Genomic DNA, 22,674 nt, shown 5'->3' with positions numbered 1-22,674 from the left:
TCTCCATTTTGATATTAAGGTCACTTAACGAATTTCAAACTTCAGATGTTCTAGGGTTTCCTTTAGGCTATTTCTGTTTCTATTTTAAGGCGGAAACTTCCTTTATTTTCATTTAATACAAACATTTTCCTTCACTTTGTTGGGTGGCTATAATAACTTCTCTCCCCCACTCCAGGGTCTCACTATGTAACTTGTTATCCTGGACCTTACTATATAGACCAGGCTGGTCTTGATTTAATTCTAACGTATGAACTTAATCTATATAGATCTCTTTTCTCCAGACTGGATTATATTTTTCTGGTTTTTAAATAGTTTGGGTTCCATTCTAGACACCATAACTAACATGCTTTACAGGTGGTATACTTACTCGCTTATAGTACTCTAGAGAGTACGTATTTAAAAATTATTTACATGGATACCTCTAATCCCAACACTCAGGATAGACAGATGGATTTCTATGCATTCAAGGGGATAAAGAACTCCAGAACAGCCAGGGCTACATAGAGAGACCCTGCCTCAACACCTCCAACACAAATAAATAACTGAATTTTATTTCATATATGTGTATGCCTGCTTGTGTATATACACACCAAGTGAGTACAGATGCCCAAGGAGGCCAGAAACCAAACCTGAGCCCTCTGAAAAAGCAGCAAGTGCTCACAACCACTGATCCCTGGAGAGTATTCATTTTGGGGGTTGCTTTAAGCATGCCATTACATTTTGCTAAACTTAATTTGCAAACTCTTTGTCTCTGGTACAGAAGATCAAGTCATGGCTCAGTTCTTTCATTGTTAGCTGCTTTCCCTGGATTCTTTCTTGTACACATGTTGGTCACAGATTAGAAAGGAGCTTATGCAGAGATTACTTTTATGGAAAAAATTTTAGGCTTTTATCTTCTGGATCTCTCTTTTCTGGATTCTTCTTCCCTTTTAATTATTAGTCATTGAGAATAACTTAGATTATCTTCTCCCAGTCTTCTCGATCTGTCAGATCCCAACTTCAGTCTGTTTTTCTGGTTAAAAGCAGTAAAAATTGATTGAATGTAATTGTTCAAATATATTCCTTTCCTCTTTTTTGTAAAGACTTATTTATTAATTATGTGTACAGGGTTCTTCCTGCATGTATGCCTTCGGCAAGAAGAGGGCACCAGATCTCATTACAGATGGTTGTGAGCCACCATGTGGTTGCTGGGAATTGAACTCAGGACCTCTGGAAGAGCAGTCTGTGCTCTTAACCTCTGAGCCATCTCTCCAGCCCTCCATTCTTTACGTGTTAACTCTTTCAGAATCTGCTTGTTTCTGTATGTTCTACATTGCCTTCAGGCCTTTTTCTTTTAATTTAAAAAATTTTGTTCAAAGAATTGTCATATGCAGGAAGACTGGGTACAATAGAAGCCTACTTGGCTACAATAAAAAAAAACTAAAGTGATTTTATTTTGAAAAATTTTATCTAAAGATTTTATTTCTAGTGCTGGAGAAATGGCTTAGTGGTTAAGAGCACTGGTTCTTCTTCCAGAGGTCTGAATTCAACTCCCAGGAACCTCATGATGTTTCACAACCATCTATAATGAGACCCTATTCCTTCTCCTGACATATAGGAGTACATGAAGAGAGAGTGCTTCATATATACACAAAGTACATAAATAAATAAATCTTTAAAGATTTTATTTCTAATTACGTGTATGTGTGTATGGATGTCATGTGTACACACTGTGAAAACAAGAAGTTGATACATTTTACTAAAATGGTTTATGTCTTTAAAAATAGGGTCATAAAATAACTGACAAAATTTTTAAGTTTTAAATTTGTAAAGGATAACCTTTAAGTTTCTAACTATATGTCAATCTGCCTTAACTATCATCTAAAAATATTTAACAATAATATAATTTAGTCAGTGAGAAATATCAACTTCCACGTCTCCTTTCATCTCTCATTCTAGATGAAATAGCTCAGCTGGGAATTACCAATAACTATTATTTAGATAGCTCTTTACTTATAACAATACTATAATACCTGGCAAAATAATTACTGTCACCTCATTACTAAAGGAAGATGCTGAATCAGTTAGGCTTGTTGTTTAAGGTTACATTATAGTGTAAAAATGCCACAATTAGACAGCAGGCTTTATGGCCTAATTTATGTATGCTTCGACACTCAAAATTAACTATCTGTGAGAATCATTACAACCCAGGAGAAACCTAAAAGGTACCGATGGATCATTGGAGCAGTAATACACTTCAGCATTTTCAGTTGCAGGAAGCCCTTGGACACAGCTGAGCTAACTGTTTAAAGTTACATTCTGTTCACAGAAAAAGCAGGAGTTAGGGCCCAACGTTCCTCCATTAGACTCTCTAATTCCTAGAGTGGAATTATTTCTATCTTTAATTCTTCAGATTTTGGGGGCGGGGGGATGTAATTCAGTGGCATTGTGCTTGTCTGGCAAGCATGGGGCCTTGAATTCAATCTCCACTCCTCAACCCCCAACCAATTAAAATGGCATAAATAGGCTAGTGAGATGGTAGCGGGTAAAGATGTCTACTGCCAAGTCTAACAACTTGAGTCTTAACACTGGCATGGTGGAGTGAGAAAACTAGTTACTTCAAGTTGTCCTCTGATGCATGTACGTGCAAGTATCCCCCCTCCCCCAGACAGAACAAGTGCATACGCAAGAGAAAGTAAGAATATGAGGAGAAGCTGGGCAGTGGTGCTCGCCTTTAATCTCAGCATTCAGGAGACAGAGGCAGGCAGATCTCTGTGAGTTCAAGGCCAGCCTGGTCTATAGAGAGAGTTCCGGGACAGGTTCCAAAGCTACACAGAGAAATCCTGGCTGGAAAAACTGAAAATAAGAAAAGAAAAAGGAAAGAAAAAAAAAAAGAATATAAAGAGACATAAAAAAAACCTAAAATAAATAAATTTTTAAAAATATAAACTTTAGGGGGCTAGAGAGATGGCTCAACGTTTAAGAACACTTGGTTGCTCTTCCAGAGGATGTGGGTTTGATTTCCAGCACCTACATGGTGGCTCACAACCATCTTGCTACTCCAATAACAGGGCTCAAGCACCAGGCATGCATGTGGTATACAGATATATATGCAGACAAACACCCACACACATAAAATAACACATGCACACACACACACACACACAATTAGGGTTTATTTATTTGGTTTCTTTCTTTTCTTTTCTTTTCTTTCTTTCTTTTTTTCTTTTTTTTTTTTTGAGAAAGAATCTCTGCTGTCATGGAATTCACCATGTAGACCATCCTGGCTTGGAATTCACAGAGATCTGCCTGTCTCTGCTTCTGGAGGGCTACTATTAAAGGTGCGGTGGTGGCGCACACCTTTAATCCCAGCACTCGGGAGGCAGAAGCAGGCAGATCTCTGTGAGTTCGAGACCAGCCTGGTCTCCAAGAGCTAGTTCCAGGACTCCAAAGCCACAGAGAAACCCTGTCTCGGGTGGGGGAGGGGGAGAAGGTGTGTACCAGTCCTGTACTACACCTATTAACTATATACTCAACAATGAACTACTACATTTTCACATTTAATCTTTAAAATACTATTATAGGGTTAAATAATTCTTGATTTTAAAAATTACAATTTAAGTACCTGTTGAGCAGTCTGCCTTATTTTGTTTTGTTTTGTAGACAGGGTTTATTTGTGTAGCTTTGGCTGTTCTAGAACTCACAGAAATTGCCTGCTTCTGTGGGATTAAAGGCATGTGCCACCACTGCCTGGCTACCCATGGTCTTTAATAAGAAAATACATTCATGGGAAAATTAGGCATAAAAGTTTATTTAAAATACCACTCTTTCCCTCCCTGCCCCCGACCCCTGCACTGTCCAGGACAGTTTTATATATCCTAGGCTGACCTCAAACTCACTATGTAAACAAGGATGACTGAACACCTGCTTCTACCTCCCAGGTGTGAGGATTATAGGTGTGTACCATCATGCCTGACCAAAATCTTGACTTTTGCTCTAAGTTTAAGTGTGACTTCATTTGAAAACAAGGATCAAGAGTTTAAAAACTATGGAAGTCTACATAGCAGCTAATACTGACTTTACAGTAAGGGTAAAAAGCTTGGGTATCAAATGTGTCATTTTTTATGAACAGCTTTGTTTTGTCATCTTTGGCTTTGTTTTTGGAAAGAGGGACTTTTCTGTTTTGTTTATTGAGACAGGGTTTCTCTGTAGCTTTGGAGCCTGTCCTGAAACTAGCTCTTGTAGACCAGGCTGACCTCAAACTCACAGAGATCCGTCTGCTTCTGTCTCCTGAATGCTGGGATTAAAGGCATGCGCCACCGTTGACTGGCTGGAAATAGGGTATTAATGTGTAGTCTAGGCTAACCTTGAGTTCAAGGCAACATGTCTGCTTCAGCATTCTGAGAGCTAGAAGTACAAGTATAAGCAGTGCTGACTTGTGTAGAGCTTTAAAATACCGCCCCCCACCCCCCGTCACCACCAAACTTTCTGTGGTGGTTTGAAAGAGAGTGGCTCCCAAAGGCTCATATACTTGAATGATTGGTAACTAGTTGGTAGAACTGTTTTGTTTGGTAAACAGTAAAAGATCTGACTTTGTTGGCAGATGTGTGTCACTAAGGGTGGGCTTTTTTTAAGTTTCAAAAGCCCATGACACCCCAGTTGGCTTTACACTCTCTGAAACTGTAAGCAAGTCCTTCTTAAAAGCTTTCTTTTATAACTTGCCTTGGTCATGTGTTTTCTTGTAGCAATAAAAAGTAATACACTTTGTGAGACAAACAGCATTCAAAACAATGGAATACTGGAAGCCAACTGCTAGAAAAGGGATCATTTCAAATAAACTGGTGACAAGAAGGGCTTCTGGTACTGTCAAATGTTCTGTTGTTGAAGCGATTCAGTAGGTCTGAAGTGTAAGAATTAATGAGTTTCTCTTAAGTATTACTCCAAAAGAATACTATAATAATGGTCACCTACTTTTAGAGCATAAACCCTCTGTGGAATACAGCAAATTAATTAAAAGTTACATTTACTGAGTTTCCCTGAAGGAATTCTTTTATCTTTGATAACTAATTAAAATTTACAAGTTCCCTATTTTTTTTTAAAAAACCCAGTGATTATCAATGTTAACTATCATGGAGATTTTAAAAAACTACACTTTGAAAATAACTAAGATACAGACTGGGCCTGTAATCCCAGCACTTGAGAGGCTGAAGCAGGAGGACTGCTGGAGTTCAGTAACCATGGCTATATAGTCAGCTCCAGGCCAGTCTGGGTAACTCTGCCTCAAAACAAACCCACAAAACAAAAAAACCAGTAAATAAATAAGAATGTGGTGACCTTTTTAAAGACAGTAGCCACATTTAGGTCACCTATAAAGAAAGAAAGACCTTGAAACAGAACAGAAAATTTAAAAACTCAAGAGGTTAGCTGGGGCAGTGGTGGTGCACGCCTTTAATCCCTGCCCTTGGGAGGCAGAGGCAGGCGGACCTCTGTGAGTTCAAGGCCAGCCTTGTCCAAAAGAGTTAGTTCCAGGACAGACACCAAAGGTACAGAGAAACCTTGTCTCGAAAACAAAAACAAAACAAAAAACAAACAAACAAACACACACCTCAGGAGGTTAGTGTTACCAAGTAGTCTGTGGCTTGAGAAATACAGAGAAAGCAAGCTCAGTGATCACTAAGTGTGTGTGCGGGGAAATCTCCTTTCACATACAGGACATACAGCAGGATGACAATCACAGAATTAACCACATGCAGAATTTCTGGTGTAAATGGTTACCTGAGAAGTCTGTCAGAAGTCTTGCTAGGACATGGTTGTTAACTGTTTCAGTCTTGCTAAGGCTGAAAATAGGATCTACTCTAGTGTCTTTGATGAGAATGGGCTTTTTGGAAATCCCAAGATCAGATCCAGTCTTGATATCTGTGTGTTCTAGGATGTCAGATGACCTCTGTGGCCACGGTTGTGGAGCAAAGGCTTGCTTGAGTTTTCCTCCAGGAGTTGCTTCTTCAGCCTCCACCTGCTCAGCCTGTCTTTCCCCTAATTCTTTGATGGCTCTGATGGTGAGGCGCTCCTGCTCTAAGTCGGGAGTCACTATGGGGGCACCTGGAGGACAGCACACACCCAGCTCACCTTCATTTGTTTCTTTGCTGCGTTCACTATATTTGTTTTTAATGTCTTCGGTTTCAGAACCACCTAGCTCACTTTCATGCAAGAGTTCCACAGGTAAAGTATTTTTAAAGTCTGCTGTCTTCTCTAACACTGTTTCCAAGCTGTCGTGATCTTTATCCACTATTCCGTTCTCCTTGGCTGCTATGAAGGCAGCCAGCAAGTCCTCTGGGGAGGAACCATCTGTATCTTCAACATATTTTCCAAGCAAAGACTCAAAGTTGTCAGAAGCCGTCACCATCGGTAGGAACCCTGTCTCACTAAGAACATTTGGAGGTGCTGCTGAAGAAACTTTGGGGTCGACAGTTTCAGTGGGCTTTTTAGGTGCAACTTCATTCAAAGTATTAGATACTTGTGAACACACCTCCTCACCTTCCAGATTCTTTCCCTGAAGTTCAGCCTCACTACTTGGGTCTTCCGAGTTTCCACACATCTCACTCCTCACAGTTTCACAACTGGGAGTTTCTTCGATACCTCTCCCACTTGTTTTCGCAGCAGCACCTGGAAGGGAGGCAGGCTTTCCAGGCAGAATTTTATTGGTCTCAAATGAGGGATCTGCTGAGAGATCCTCTATTACTGTGTCTTCGGACTCCCCAGAACTATCAACCTCTGTGACTTCCCCCAGCACAGAGTTAGGCCAGGCATCCCTCAGATCAGGTAAAGCTACTTCCATTGTGGTTGTTCCAGAACCTGGGACCCATTTCTCAAGCACAGAGACAGGCGACTCCAGAAGTGGCTGGGAACTGCCTGGCACATCTCTGCCGCTGGCTTCTTTTGCGGAGCTGAGGTAGTCTTTGACAGGTTTTCCAGCCATGTTTTCTGGAGAGAAAGATGCTTCTGCCCAGTCACCTGTGGATTTGGTGATGGGAGTGTTCCCGTTAAGAGAACATACAGGCATTTTCTGATGAGTGCTTGCTTTAAGATTTATAACTGGAATCTCTGAGCGATGTTCACTCCTGTCTAGTCCTGTACTTCTTGTGGTGCAAGAAGATGACTTATCAGCCTGTTGTTTAGCTTGGGGAACCAAGTCCCAAGTCAGGATTTCATTAGTGAAGTTATGCATATCATTCACACATCGAGACACCTCTTCCAAGGCTGCTGTGGTGTGTGAAAACTGTCTACCGAGCAGTGCAGAGGCTGGGTAACGCCCTGCCTCTTTATTTCTCAGGGGAAACACTTTGTCATTCATTTCCAACAGGTCTGCAGGGGATTCTCTACCACTGTGTGCTGTCCATCCACCCAAATCATTTGTGCTTTCCTTATACAAATCTTTAAATTCTCTGTCAAAAGTTGCTTTGTCAATAATTACTTCAAATGGTGACTCCGGAGAATCTTTTTCTACACTGGCTCCTGAAAGTTCAGACGGGGACAAGTAATATGTACAAACGTGTTCTGCCTGACACTGCCCAAGATCCAGTACACGTCTGTCCTCTCCACTTGGAACCTTGTTCGGGTTTTTGGGTTCTTGGTTTTTAACTATCCACTCTTCTGCTGGACCAGTTTCTTTCGAGAGAAAAGCAGGCTGCTCTGGGAAACTGTCTGGAATAGAAGGGTGGTTGCAAGGACCAACAGCTGTAAGAGAAACTGGAGTGTCTACTCTGTCCTTATGAGTCCCATGAGACACATCCAGCTTTTTCATACCTAGAAGAACCAAGAGGTCTTTTCCTTTTTTGGCTAGAATAAATTGAGTGTCTAATGTTTTTCTTTTTTCTCCAAGCAGTGTTGTAAGGTCAGGGTTATGTATTTCAGAAGATGAAAGAAAAAAGTTATAATTTCTGAAAGTGGCTCATCAGAGCCAAGAGAGCCCAACTCCGCTATGGTCAGAATTCGAAAAGAAAAATATTGTTTACCAGATGCAAGTACACATTAGCTAGTTAGGCCAAGCAGCATGCTTTTTATTTCTAAATCACACACACAAAATGTATGTACATAAACATATGCATACACACACAAGTACATAACAAAAAAATCAATAGTATCCTACAAAACATGCATTAAACTGCCAACAGTAAAATAAAAGCCAGTATCATGCTACAAATGGTGAATGAGAAAACATTCTCAGGACAAATACTTTCTTTTCTCTTTTTGGAGACAGGGTTTCTATATGTAGTCTTGGCTGTACTGGAACTAGCTCTATAGACCAGGCTGGCCTCAAACAAAGATCCACCTGCCTGAGATTAAAGGCATGAGCCACCACTGTCCAGCTGACAAATACTTTCTAACTTTCTACTCCCCCCCCCCCCATATAAGGGGGTGATGGTTCTGGGAGGTTTGGGGAGTTTTTCCTTCCTTCTTCGTTCCTTTTTTTCTTGGTGGGAGAACGGTTATTTGATAGGAGCAACATAATCTACACAAAACAGCCTGGTATTATTACATGTTGTTATACCTTCCTTTGTAAGCTGAACAATCAGAACACATTGGCTCTATAGATTCCCCCATTACAGTCCTCACAAACTGAAAAGGAAAAGGAAGCAGCTTGGCTCAAGGTTTTGATCTAGAGAGGTGGCAGATCTTTCTTGAGCCTGAAAATCAGACTAAAACATTCCATTCCATTCTTTAAGAAAGGGATACAAACTGCTTGATGCTCTAAAGAGTTTTGAAAAGGCAGGCCTGCTCCCAAATCTCTTATCTGACCAGCCATTTTAACTAAAAATTCAACAGAGTATCAAAGTAAGCTGCCTTGAGCTTTTGAGGAGACTCTGGGCTTGAACTTTCGAACACTGTTGGAACTGTCAAGGTTGCAGGGATTTATGGAGATGGACACAGCCTAACACTAGGCCAGGTATGCAGTTATAGTAATACATTTGGTTGTCAGACAGACAAGAGTGGACTTGGGATGGTTTATCTTTGCTGTCACTTCGACAGAATTTAGAATCACTCAATGACTGTGAGTATGTTTCATGAGGTTAACTGAGAGTGAAGATCTGCCCACGCCTACTCTAGGGGCTCACACAATAAAAGTAGCCATCTGAGTACCAGTGCCCTGTTCTTTGCTTCCTGACCTAGTGAATACTCATAAGCCAAAATATATCCTTTTTTACTTGAAAAAGACTGATTGGTATGAGTTTCTTTGGTTAAGACAGTAAACAGAATTCTTTTAAAAACAGGAATGACAGTCTTACTGATTATTAACTCCACAGCAACTATTCATTCATTTACTATGATAATCTCTTTCTACAGGTGGTGGTGGTGCACGCCTTTAATCCCAGCACTTGGGAGGCAGAGGCAGGTGGATCTCTGAGACCAGCCTGATTTACAAGATAATCTCTTTCTAATCTATGGAAAGGTGAAAGTAACCATACCCAAAAAGAAAAAGTACTGTCTTTTCTGCATATGAGAGAAGACAGTGTCTTTTTCATACACTGCTACATCTCTGGAGCTGGAACATAGCACACCTTAAAATATTCCTAAATAAATGAATCAAAGGCATAACTTGGTCAGGGGAGGTCTAAGTAGGCTCAGGACAGCAATGTCTTGCGCATGAAAGAGTAATTGGGAAGACATGAAAAGAAAAATTCCTTTGGGACTGTTTCTACATGTAGCCTAGGCTCTCTTCTAATTATATCATATAAAAGAAAATTTATGACACCATACAAATCTATTAAAAACTAAAGTAAGAATTATGTATTTTAGTAAACAAAATCCCACTGTTGCAGGATGTTTCCAAACGCCATATAAAGAGCTGTCTTATTTCTTTTTAAAGATTTATTATATATAGTGTTCTGCCTGCATGAATGCCTGCAGGCCAGAAGAGGGCACCAGATCTCATTACAGATGGGTGTGAGTCACCATATGGTTGCTAGGAATTGAACTCAGGATCTTTGGAAGAGCAGCCAACACTCTTAACCGCTGATCCATTTCTCCAGCTCAAGAGTTGTCTTATTATCTCAGAGTGGTGGTGTATGCATTTAGCCCCAGTACTGGGTGGGGGTGGGGACACCAGAGGCAGGAGGATCTCTGTGAGTCAGAGGCCTGCGTAGTCTAGTGAATTCCAGGACAGCTGGGCTATGTAGAGACCCTGCCACTAAAAGAAAAAAAAAAAAAGGTGCTTTATTATGGCATATTATTAAAATTTTATGTCACAGGATCTGAACTTCAGAACAGCAAAGCTGTAGCCTAGCTAGTGGGGAACGCTTCAAAATTAAAGAAGAAAAAAGGGGAGTAAGTCTGGTTATAAAACTAAGAGGAAAAAAAGTGAGGCTACAAATGTAGCAAACATAGCTTACAACCGTCACTACATAGCTGAGATACTCAGCATGAAAAGAGTGTAAGATAAATGAAGTCCAGCAGAGTGGGTTAAAATTCTGAAGCTTTCCTAACAGAATAGAACTCTTCGAAGCAAACAGAGCTGACCCGAAGGAGAGTGCAGCCTACTTGTTTTATGATCACAGATGAGTGTCAATAAAGGGAATTATCATTTAGCAATGCTGTCTATCACATGTCAGACACTGTTTCAGAAACTAGGGTAATGCAGCAAATAAAACAGAAAAGCCTGTCTTTTATGGAGCTAATTGAGTAGAAGAAACAGAAACACACAAAAATCAATAAGCAAATAAAATAATGACCACAGAATGTGTATATTACGAGAAAAACAGAACACCATGCTTTTGGCAGGACATGAACATGCTAGTTTCCTCTTTCTGGTTTCTCTCATATTTTCTTGGAATTCTAAGCACTCCAATGGTTCTGAACTGGTTATGGAATAATCTAAGGCAAAACTATGAGGTTAGGCTAGAAGTCTTGTTGTCAGAATACTAGTGGATTTTCTTACGAATATCATAACCACCTGACAGACTGCAACTGTTTTATTAAATATATACTTTTTTTTTGAGACAAAGTCTTCTGTGTTCCATACTGGCCTCAAAGTTATTTTGTATTTTATAACCCAGGATGGCCCTCAACTCCTGATCTTCCAGTCTATACCTCCCCAAATGCTAGTACTACAGGAATATAACACACTTTTGTTTATGGGGTGCTAGCATTTGAATCCAGGGCTTCATATGTGCCAGGCAATTGAGCTACAGCTACAGCTCCTTATTAAAGATTTTTGAAAATAACAGAACTATTTTACACACAAATAATTTTAGAGCTGTGTGCTTTCCAGTGATTTCCAGCACTGGTAAGAGTGAGGGAGGACTGAGAGTTCAAGGCCAAGTTATAGACTACACAGCAAGACTCTCTCTCTCTCTCTCTCTCTCTCTCTCTCTCTCTCTCTCACACACACACACACACACACACACACACACACACACACAGACACACACCCCTAAACACCCCTAATAGTGATTTCATAACTATCTGGGTAGACAGTTTTGTTAGGGCAAGTTTGGAGGGTAAACAGAACAATGCTTTGTTCATTTGTTCTTCTTTGGTGAGCACAAGATACAGATGTAGCTCTCATTACTGTCAGACTTTCCCATGTGTAGTCAAAGAAGGTAACATCTTCATCTGTGTTTTAATTTTAATGATCTCTATTAGAAATCTGGCAGATGAAAAGAAATTGTAGCTAACTGTAATGCTAACAAACTCGGGTAGCGCTAATATGTACTAATACAATGGGAAAAAAATTGGGCCAGAAGTGAAAGGTTTGTAGTGTGAAAAATAAAGCAGAATATAACAATCCTTTTAATACAGTTCTAAACAAGAACTCTCCAGTTAGTAGTCAGCATGGCAGTTAACAGTCATCGGTGTTGTTCAAATCAGTACCTTACAACATAGCAGAAAACTTCAGACAATTTGAAAGTTGTTACCTATTAAAATACTACACATTACATGACTTGCTGGTCAAACAGTTTTGGATTATTTTATGTCTCATAAAATGTCTACTAGCTTTCTTTTTTTCAAACATTCAGCCCATAGTGTCTCATGCCTTTGACTCCAGCACTCAGGAGGCAGATGGAGGTAGACTGCTATGAGTTCCAGATCAGCCAGGGCCACAGTTACCCTGTCTCAAAAAACAAAATAAACACAAGCAAACATATACCTTGCAATGTTTCATATACACTTTGATCTTCATGAAGAAATTTCATGAGTAGGGTATGGTGCACACATATGGGATCCCACACTCGAGAGCAGTTAAGATTAGTATAGAGGACAGCTTGTATTATTAAAAACACAAAAATAAAACAAAAAAACACAACAACAAAACGGGGGGTGGGGCCCTGAAAAGATGGCTCTGTAGTTAAGAGCAATTTTTTGGGCAGAGGACCTGGTGACCATCTAAAACTCCAATTTCAGGGGCTTGATCCAATGCCCTTTTCTGGCCTCTGTGGCATCAGGCATACATAGAAGCAAAATACTCACACACATTAAAATAAGAAGACGAAGACATGCCTATGCCTTTAATCCCAGCACTAGAGAAGTAAAGGTAGACAACTCTCTATGAATTCAAGGTCAACCTGGTCTACACAGTGAGTACCAGGTAAGCTAGGGTGACATAGTGAGACTGTCTTAAATAAAATAAAATATATAAAAATAAATCATTGAGAGTAGTTTCTAAATTAGCATTTTCCAACACTGGGACTCAATATTCACATTCATTTTAAAAGTTCAAAATATGCCAGGCAGTGGTGGCGCAAGCTTTTAATCCCAGCACTTGGGAGGCAGAGGCAGGCGAATCTCTGTGAGTGTGAGGTCGACCTGATCTACAGAGTGAGTCCAGGACAGCTAGGGCTATTACACAGAGAAACATGGACTCAAAAAACCCAAGTTCAAAACACTCAAAAGTATGGTGTTACTTTATCAAGCAAATATGAGTAAATATTATATAGATTTATTATGCTGTCACTTAGTCACTCTAAGTTTCCTACCATTCACAAGCAAAAAATTCCTATTAAAAGATGCTGGGGAGCCAGGCCATGGTGGTGCATACCTTGAATCCCAGCACTCAGGAGACAGAGGCAGGCGGCTCTCTGAGAGTTTGAGGACAGTTTGGTCTACTGTTGGGGAATAATATTATTAAAAGTGTGTGACTTTTGTTTATGCTGCATTTGTTTAACTCTGTGAAGCTGTCATTCTTTGCCTGTCTAAAACACCTGATGGTCCTAATAAAGGACTGAATGGCCAATGGCAAGACAGGAGCAAGGATAGGCAGGGCTGGCAGGCAGAGCATAAATAGCAGAAACAAGGAGCAATAGAGAAGCAAGAAAACGAAGAGAGGAGAACATCAGGGGCCACCCACCCACCCATGGAGAAAGAAGTAAAGAAAGGTATAAAGAAACAGAGTAAGATAAAAGTCCAGAGGCAAAAGGTAGTCAGGATAATTTAAGTCAAAAGTTGACTAGAAACAAGCCAAGCTAAGGCCAGGTAATTTTAAGTAAGAATAAGCTTCTGTGTGAGATTTATTTGGGAGCTGGGTGGGGGTCCCTCAAAAAGTCAAAAGAGTAAAACACAACAGTCTACAGAGCCAGTTTCAGGACAGTCAAAACTCTTACATAGAGAAACTCTGTCTCAAAAAAAAAATAACAAAACAAACAAAGATGCTGGGCAGTTGGGCGGTGGTGGCCCAAGGCTTTAATTCCAGCACTCAGGAGGCAGAGGCAGATGGATCTCTGTGAATCGGAGGCTGGCCAGGTCTACAAAGCAAGTTCCAGAACAGCCAGGGATGTCACACAGAGAAACCCTGTCTTGAAAATCCAAACCCAAACCAAACCAAACAAAAAGATGCTGGGGAGATGCCTCAGTGGTAGGAGCACTTACCAGCATGAGAACCTAAGTTCAAAGCCCTAGCATCAATCTGCACGCCTGGGATCCCAGCATTGTAAAACAAAGACAGGCAGGTTCTTGTGGCTTTATGTCCTCCTATAGCCTCTATGAACACTTGCACACAAACGTACGCACAAATATATATGTTGGGGTATCAGTTCAGTCTGTAGTATCTGTCACTCAAACATGAGGACTCAAGTTTGGGTCCCAGAAACTCCAGTTTAAAAAAAGTCAGGCACAGGGGTGAACACCAGTAATCACAATACTAAGGATACAGTTACACAGATCTCTGGAACTCACTGGTCAGTTGGCCTAGCATAATCAGCAAGTTCCAGGTCAACTGAAACACTAAATCTCAAAAATCCAAGGTGTTCCTGAGAAACATCACAGTTGTCTTCTCATTTGCAAACATGTGCAATCACCTACATCCCCGCCCCTGCACACATGAAGTCTTTGTACTGTATAATGGTGGGCAAACTGCTCTTCTCACATAAAAAACTTTCCTGACACAGACTCCAGGATATGCCTTTTATTAGAGGAGAAAGATGCAATGCTGAGGTGATAGGCATGTACCAAAACCACAGCTGACTTTAAAGAGCCTTCTGTCCAGTTCTAAGTTTTGGATAGTGAAAAACCTTTATATTTGGTCTAAGCCAAACAGTATTTTTAACTTCTGCTTTTGTTTTGTTTTGTTTTTTGAAACAGGATTTCTCTGTGTCACAGTCCTAGCTGTCCTGGAACTAGCGCTTATAGACCAGGCTGACCTCAAACTTAGAGATCCGCCTGCCTCTGCCTCCCAAGTGCTGGGATTCTGTTAGGTGCTATATGAATGAAGATGTTTAAAATGTATACAACAAAAGATAAGCCAATGTTGAAAATCAAAGAGGTTTCCAGAACAAAATGTTTCTGCAAACCACATTCATCACCAAGAATAAAAAGTGTATCTTAACTCAGTGTATAAGTAGCAGCATGATTTAATAACCTAGCATAAAAACAGCCGTGGGCACAACCTTTTATAATTCTTTTTAATCCATAAGGCAACTATTAGCTTTTTAGTTTTGTTTTGCTTTTTCCAGACAAGTTTCTCTCTGTGTAGCCTTGGCTGTTCTGGAACTTGCTAGGATTAAAGGCATGTTGTGCAACCACTGCTGAACTATAGGAGCTTTTTATAAAATAAAATTAAAAAAAAATTAAACCTCTTTTGAGACAATGTCTCCCTACATAGCCCTGGCTTGCCTGGAACTCATTTTGCAGAGGAGGCTGTTCCCAAACTAAGAGATCCACCTATTTCTGCCCCGAGAGATGGGATTAAAGTGTATCATCACGGGTTTCTGGAGCTGTGTCCTTTGTTCACTATCTCAGAATCTCTAAGGACAGAGCCCAGGCTCTGTTCTCTAGACCCCATGGCCACTACTTGGGCACATCTGGCAAATTTGAGGGAGCAGAATGATCAGAGCTGCACTTCAGAGCTCCAGTCCTATAAGTCACAGGTGGCTATTCTTCATTGTCCATCGTTTTGTGCAGGAGCACAATGACACACAGAAGAGGAGCAGGGGTGGAGCTCAATAGTAAAGCACTTGCAGAGCATGTGCTCGGTTCTGGGTCCCATTCCAGAATCACACATAAAGGAAAAAAAGCCAATTCTGAGCCTATTTTTAAAAACACCATAACACTAAGTTTAAGTGCAATAAGGCAAAAACTCCACTTGACTACAGAGTCTGGCAAGGAAATTGACTGGGGAGGGTTTTCTAGAACGAAGAGTATTTTATAAGATGAGGATTAAAAAAGTGACACAATTAAAAACTTTAAGTGAACTCAACATATACACCAAATGAATATATCTGAACTGTAAAATCCCTTACAGCTTATGCTATTCTTCAAAAATATTTTCTCTACATTTTTTCCAATCATATGGTCCACTCAAACAGCTTAGAAAGAATAAAAGTCTACTACTTCTCTATGTAAATGGTCCTACCTTAATCACTGAAAACATGTAATCTAAATCCAAAAAGCATCTTAGATAGACTGTGAAGAGTTCTTCCTAAAAAGAATGAATAGCTTATACTAATGTTATAATTCCCCTCTTACTCAGGAATTCTATTGTTTTAATTGAAGGGCTACTCTCAACATAGAAAACTACACACATTAGCAAAAGGGTGCCAGCCTGCAGTAACCACTAAGTCATTCTTTCACATAAATAATATGTATATCAATACAAGGGAAGCTTGAAATATTCAGGTATAGGTTTTCCTACACTTGAATTTTCTTATGTTCACAAAACAAGAAGGCAAGACACATTACCGTGCACAACAGTACCAGCGACTTTCAGCCACAGCATCCAAATAGGAAGTTAGCCAGCAGACAACTTTGCAGCCAAGCAAGATCCTAAACAAAAAGTCTCCTTTGTACAAAGAAAAATGTTTCACTTATTTTTTTTTTTTAAGAAAAAGGCTGTAACTGGCAAAAGTTCAGTGTTGTAAGTTCCTATTCCAGACACCCACTGCATCAAAGTCAACACAAATACCCAAGATGCAGTTCCTCTTCCAATCCTCAATGGTGGACGGAGCCCCTCTTTCCAATATTATTTCCATCTACTTAAACAAAACAAAACACTTTTCTAAATAAAATTTAAGTATTTTCTAGATCCACTCTCTTCAAAACTGAAGTCAAATTTCAATTTGATTTTGTGTTTAATGGAGGGTCTCTCCCCCAAATGATAGCACATTTTATCACTAATAATGAGAATATAATTAAAGTTACCTTTTTTGCTCTCATGGTTTTTAACATCAATTTCAATATGACATCCTTAAAAAACTTCTAAATCCTAAATGCAGCTATTTATGATTGTCTATATCACAGATGCAGCAGTTATATGCAGGGATTTTGGAGTCCTTGATTTGTGTGACCCTGAGCTAGGAATCTCACAATTATAAAGTTGCTCCACTGAGCTAATGCCTCCCCTCTACCACTGGCTGTGAAGATTAAAGATCTGCATCAAATACTAGCATGGTAAAGGCTCACTAAATATTACCCACATATAGTATATCTGCCTGTGTCTTATATCATATAGGAAGACACCATTAAAATTCATTCCTCATTTCTGAAAGGCTTAGAGAGTACCTGAAGTTAAGGTCTGCTTGATGGAAAAGGGAGCCTGGAGGAAGAAGGACTATTAGGGTCTACTCTTAGAGCACAAGTTAATTAAGAAGGAACTGATTATTCCATAGGCATATTAACTATAAATATAGTCATCAAAAAGTTTGATTTCCTAGGTTATGAAACATGTCTTTCATAAGTTAATAAATATAATTTATTTTGGAAAAACATTTTTACTCAATGACATCTTTCTTTTTCTTTTTTGATACATGCACTTCACTGAAACCTGATAATGGTAAATAGATAATCTGCGTTTCAGTTTTAAAAATATAAACAATTTTTGTTATGCTGAGGACTGAACCTAGGTCTTTATATATGGCAACCACTGAGCTACAATCCCAGCCCACAAATCATTCTTAAATGTACAAATGTTCTACTTAATGATTGCTACAGTTTGGGTAGATGAAAGTAGTGTGTTTTCCCCAAAACTAACAGGCCAAGAGATTAGCTGGGTTAATGACAAAGCTCAAAGTTCCTGCTAGTGGCAGCATTCAGAATGGCCTTTGTGAGATAGGACTGCTTCCAGTCCCAGGGTTTTGTTAACCAAACATATCAACTTCCTCTCCTTATTTTTAAAGACAGACTACAAACTTCCAATATTAGCTACCCTAAGCACAACTAACCATCTACTAAGTGTTTCTTCACATGATGAAGAGTCTGGCCTTCAGACTGGCAGAGCTCCCCAGGATTGATTTTTAAATAATTTAACTTTATTTTATGTGCACTGATGTGAAGGTATCAGATCTCCTGAAACTGAAGTTATATAGACAGTTGTAAGCTGCCATGTAGGTGCTGGGAATTGAACCCACATCCTCTAGAAGCACAGTCAGTGTTCTTAACTGCTGATCCATCTCTCCAGCCCCCTGGACTGATTTTTGAATACTGTTTTTTTTGTTTTGTTTTACAGGGAAATGTTACTAAAGAGGCTGGGCTGGAACACTGTTAGGGATATAGCACCATTAACTGCCTTTACAGTAAGACTATTCTAAGATTGCATGAGTCAAAATTCTTTGGTAAGCAGAAAGTAAACATGTATTTCAAAGGTCAATATTTGGCTCATAATGTAGCAGAATTATGATTCTACTTATCTTAATATCATACAATTAAGAATACTATAAAAGAGGGGCTCTAATGCTATCTAACGCTATGAATTAAAACATTTCGAAAGGTTTTTTATTCTTTTTAACTTAAAAATATTTCTATTAATTTTATGGGCAGAAGTGTTTTACATGCATATATGTAAGTTCACTTCATGCCTGCCTGGTGCCAGTGGGGACAGAAGTCACTGGCTCTCTCAGAACTGAATTTACAGATGGCTTATACATTGTCACATGGGTGCTGGGAACTAAACCATGGTCCTCTGCAAGAGCAGCTAGTACTCTTAACCCCTGAGCCATCTCTCTCCAGACCTTAATTTTTAATTTTTGCAGTGCTGGTATCTAATTCAGGGCCTCAGATATATAAGTCAAGTGCCCTAAATTGAGCTACATCCCCGGCACTGTGTTTTTATTATTTTATGGTCAAAGTCTTCCTAATGAATCAGCATCCAACCTGCAGAAAATCCCAGCCAGAATAATAAACATTTCACATAGAACTTTTGAGATCTACCTAGTGGCTCTAATTATACACGTTGCTACCACCACCCTCAGCACTCGGCTTACTTGTGCATGGAAGCCAAGTGTTGTACTAAGAGTGCCCCACTGACCTGTTTGGACTTAGTGCCACAGCACAAATGGAATGCACTTTACTAGCTGCACTCTCAATTCTTGGCAGGAGTTGTCACATTAACTTAAGATGATTTCCCCATTGGTAGATTTTTTTTTTTTTTTTTGGTGACTGGGTGGATCTTGTTGTGCAATCCTGGCTGGCTTGGAACTCTCAGGTGATCTTCCTGTCTCTGCCTTCAGAGTACTAGGATTATAGGTGTGAACTACCACACTTGGATTTTTTTTTTTAAATCACAGCTTAATTTCTAGAATAAGGAGCCTTAACTGCTACAAGTCAATTTACTTGTTTGATATTCCTAAGGATCTGAAAGCAGCCTCACTGTTGGGATAAATTTCAGTCAGATTTACATTTAGAATCCTGTAGCTAGGCTGTTATTTTGTAGGTCACTGGAAGCATACTCTCACACTGCTTTCTAAACTCACTGCCCCTCTCTATCAATTGCATGAATTCAAATTAATAGGTTAAGTGCATGCTGGGATTGAGAAGTCCCAAACCCTACAGGCAAGCTTTAAAACTTTTTAAGATTTATTTTATTTCTAATTGTGTGTCTGTGTGGGGAGTGGAGTGTTATGTTTATGTAGAGTGTAGTGCCTGTGGATGCTGCTGGAAGGGAGTAGTGGATCCCCTGAAGCTAGAAATACAGTAACACCCAAGATAATTGCTGGTAATCAAACTTGGGGCCTCTGGAAGAGCAGCAAGACCTCTTAACTGCTGAGTTATCATTCCCAATGCAATACACTTTTAGCAGTGTGTGTGTGTTTGTGTGAGAGAGAAAGATAATTCATACATGGGTATCAGAGAACAACTTATGGAAATTGATTTTTTTCCTTCTACCATATGGTCCTAAAGACTGAACTCCAATTATTAGGCCAGATGGAAGGCATCTTAACCTGCTGAGACATCTCAGCTATAGGCTGCCATGTAGGTGCTGGGAATTGAACCCAGGTCCTCTAGAAGAACAGTCAGTGCACGTAACTGCTGAGTTATCTCTTCAGTCCCCAATTTTTTCATATTTTTTAATGATTTTTAAAAATTTTATATGCATTGGTGTTATGGCTACCTGCATGTCTGTGTGAGCAGTTGAATCCCCTGGAACTGGAACTACAGACAGTTTTGAGCTGCGATGTAGGTGCTGAGAATTGAATCCGGGTCCTCTGGAAGAGCACACAAGTGCTCTTAACTACTGAGCTATCTCTCCAGCTCCAGTTTTTAATTTTTTATGTAATAGTCAAAACTGCATATAAAACTTATGCTGTATTAAATGGCTCACTTAGCCTCAACCAGGACCTACTGGCAACCTTTAAATAGCAAAAGGATGGGCTAGTAACTATTTTCCATTTGGAGAGTTGTGGGGGCAATAAAAGATTTCCACCTCATCCTCAGTTACAGCCTCTTTCTTAACATTTTTCTTTTGTCAATGTGCAAAAAAGAGTTACGGACTTGCCTTGTGAGGTCGAAAATATAGATACAGGCTGAGAGGAGGAGGAAGAAACAAAGGAATCTGAAAGAAAATATACAGCATAAAAATTTGACAACCTTATACAGGAATTTTAACTTCAACTTTCTTTTTCTGGAGGTATTCCAATGACTATTTTCACTCACCTGCCAGTGACACCTCATTTCACTTCCAGGATACACTTCTAAAAGTTTACCAAGTCAATCTCTTTTAGACAAATATTATCACCTTCGGGAGAAAAGAGGAAGTCCTACCATTCCACAATAGCTACAACCTCAAGAGCAGATTCTCCTCTCCTACCCTCTGGCAAAGTGGGTTTCTAAGTACTAACTGACACTTGCTTTAAATAATTGCCAACTACATTTTGAAGTATTAAGTAACTAAGATGACAGAGGCAGGTGGATCTCTGTGAGTTTGAGGCCGGTATAGTAACAAAGCAAGTTCCAGGACAGTCAAGGCTTACACAGAGAAACCCTTTCTCAGAAAGTCATTAAGATGAACACTTAGAAATATTAGAAATATTCAACTGAGCCAGGTGGTGTGGCATGCCTTTAATTCCAGTACTTGGGAGGCAGAGGCAGGTGGATCTCTGACAAAGCCAGCCTGGTTAACAGAGCAAGTTCCAGGATAGTCAGGGCTATACAGTGAAACTGTATCAAAAACAAACAAACAGGGCTGGAGAGATGGCTCAGTGGTCAAGAGCATTGCCTGCTCTTCCAAAGGTCCTGAGTTCAATTCCTGGCAACCACATGGTGGCTCACAACCATCTGTAATGAGGTCTGGTGCCCTCTTCTGGCCTGCAGGCATACACACAGACAAAATATTGTATACATAATAAATAAATAAATATATTTAAACAACAACAACAACAACAACAACTAGCCCCCTGAGGCAAAACCTGACCCTTGATACTTGATAAACAAAATCACAACTCACTGGAAAATAGGGCTAATATGAGAAACCTTTCATCTTTGAAAAATCACATCTTCCAATCTGTCAACATATAAAAAATATAATGTGCACATAACATCCCCATTTTATTTAGACCTCCTTTTTATTTAGACAGAAAAGGAGAAGTGATGTATGCTGTGAATATGTTTTATTGCCATTGGTTAATAAAGAAGCTGCTTTCAGCCAATGGCTTAACAGAGTAAAGCCAGGCTGAAAGAGATATAGAGAGAGAGTAGGCGGAGTCAATGAGAAGTCAAGTAGCCACCACTAGAGACAGATGCCTCTGTTGGAGCCCGCTGAAACTTTGCCAGTAGGCCACGACCTCATGGTGATGCACAGATTAATGGAGATGGGTTAGTTTAGGATATAAGAGCTAGCTAGAAATATGCTGAAGCTACTGGCCAAACAGTACTGCAAATAATATGGCTTCTGAGTGACTATTTCAGGTCTGGGTAGCCTGGAACAAATGAGTGGCCTCCACCAACAGTTCCCAGGTATGGAACTCAGGTCATCAGGCTTTGTGGCAAGCAAGCACTGTTACTATCTATCTTGCTGGCCATAAAGTAGCAGGGTGACCTTTTTCTTTATTATCTACAGCTAACATTAACTATTGTATTTTTTGTTTGCTTGCGTTGTTTTTTGAAACAGGGTTTTCTCTGTGTAGCTCTGGCTGTCCTGGAACTTGCTCTATAGACCTGGCTGGTATCATACTCAGACATAGATCCATCTGCCTATGCCTCCCTAAAAGTGTGTGCCATCACAGCTGGCCCTTAACTATTGGGGAAAAAAGGTCAATTGGTGGTATGTTTTAGTTCTTTAGAACCAATAAACACAAATATAATACTCAAATAAACGTATTATTTGTTAGTAGATACAAATGGTAACCTGACAGAAACACTTAGGGTGAAGACAGTCTTACAAGACTTGGTAGAGTCTTGTATAACATATGCAAGACCATTGAATCAACTATTAATACAAAAAAAAAAAAACCCAAATACAAAAAACAAAACAAAAGAAAAAAAAAGGAAGGGGAAGAAAAAACAGATAAGAAAAAAAGAAAATGAAATTCTGAAGGCTGTAATATCAAAGATGAAAGCTCAGGCAGGGTAAATTCAGTCATTATCTGGTAATTCTCCCTGGTCCACAGACAGAAATTTTCAGACATGTTCTCACATGGTAGAAGGTTAACACAAGCTCTCTGGATCTTCACTGTGAAGCTACTAATCCCAATCATATGGCTTCAAGACCTCCCAAAGGCCACCTTAGAGTTTATGTTTCAGCAGGTGAATTTGGGATAGTAGAGAGGCACATGCCATGATCTACTACACTGAAGGAAGAACATTACAGGCAGAGTCAACAGCAAATATCCCAAGACAGGTGAGTATTTCCTAAGAGTAAGGAAGCCAATGTAGTTGAAGTAGATAAACAGGGTATCCAGTGAAGACTTTTTGGTGTTGATTCTGAATATGACATGAAGTCATTCAAGCACTTTATCCAGGAATTACATGATCCAACTGAACATTTTCACAGGTTTATAC

The 22,674-nt window shown here is 39.7% G+C and overlaps 1 protein-coding gene across 3 annotated transcripts in view; it reads right to left on the bottom strand.

Annotated features, from left to right (window-relative positions):
- Rtn3 (reticulon 3) overlaps positions 1 to 22,674 on the bottom strand; it is a 53,973-nt gene that overhangs the window by 21,684 nt on the left and 9,615 nt on the right. Inside the window, exons 2-3 of one of the 3 annotated variants that reach the window (XM_087908151.1) lie at positions 20,174 to 20,230; positions 5,755 to 7,782 (exon numbers count right to left, since the gene is read on the bottom strand). The exons of 1 other annotated variant lie outside the window; for it this stretch is intronic. In XM_087908151.1, the coding sequence (XP_087764277.1) occupies positions 5,755 to 7,782; positions 20,174 to 20,230 (2,085 nt within the window). The remainder of the gene's footprint in view (positions 1 to 5,754; positions 7,783 to 20,173; positions 20,231 to 22,674) is intronic. One more of the 3 variants, XM_087908154.1, reaches the window with a different exon arrangement.

Source organism: Myodes glareolus, chromosome 7, assembly GCF_982192425.1.
Source record: "Myodes glareolus chromosome 7, mMyoGla1.1, whole genome shotgun sequence".
NCBI classification, from domain to species: Eukaryota; Metazoa; Chordata; class Mammalia; order Rodentia; family Cricetidae; genus Myodes; species Myodes glareolus.
The sequence above is the reverse complement of the archived record's forward strand: the minus strand, read 5'-3'. Positions and strand labels throughout refer to the sequence as shown.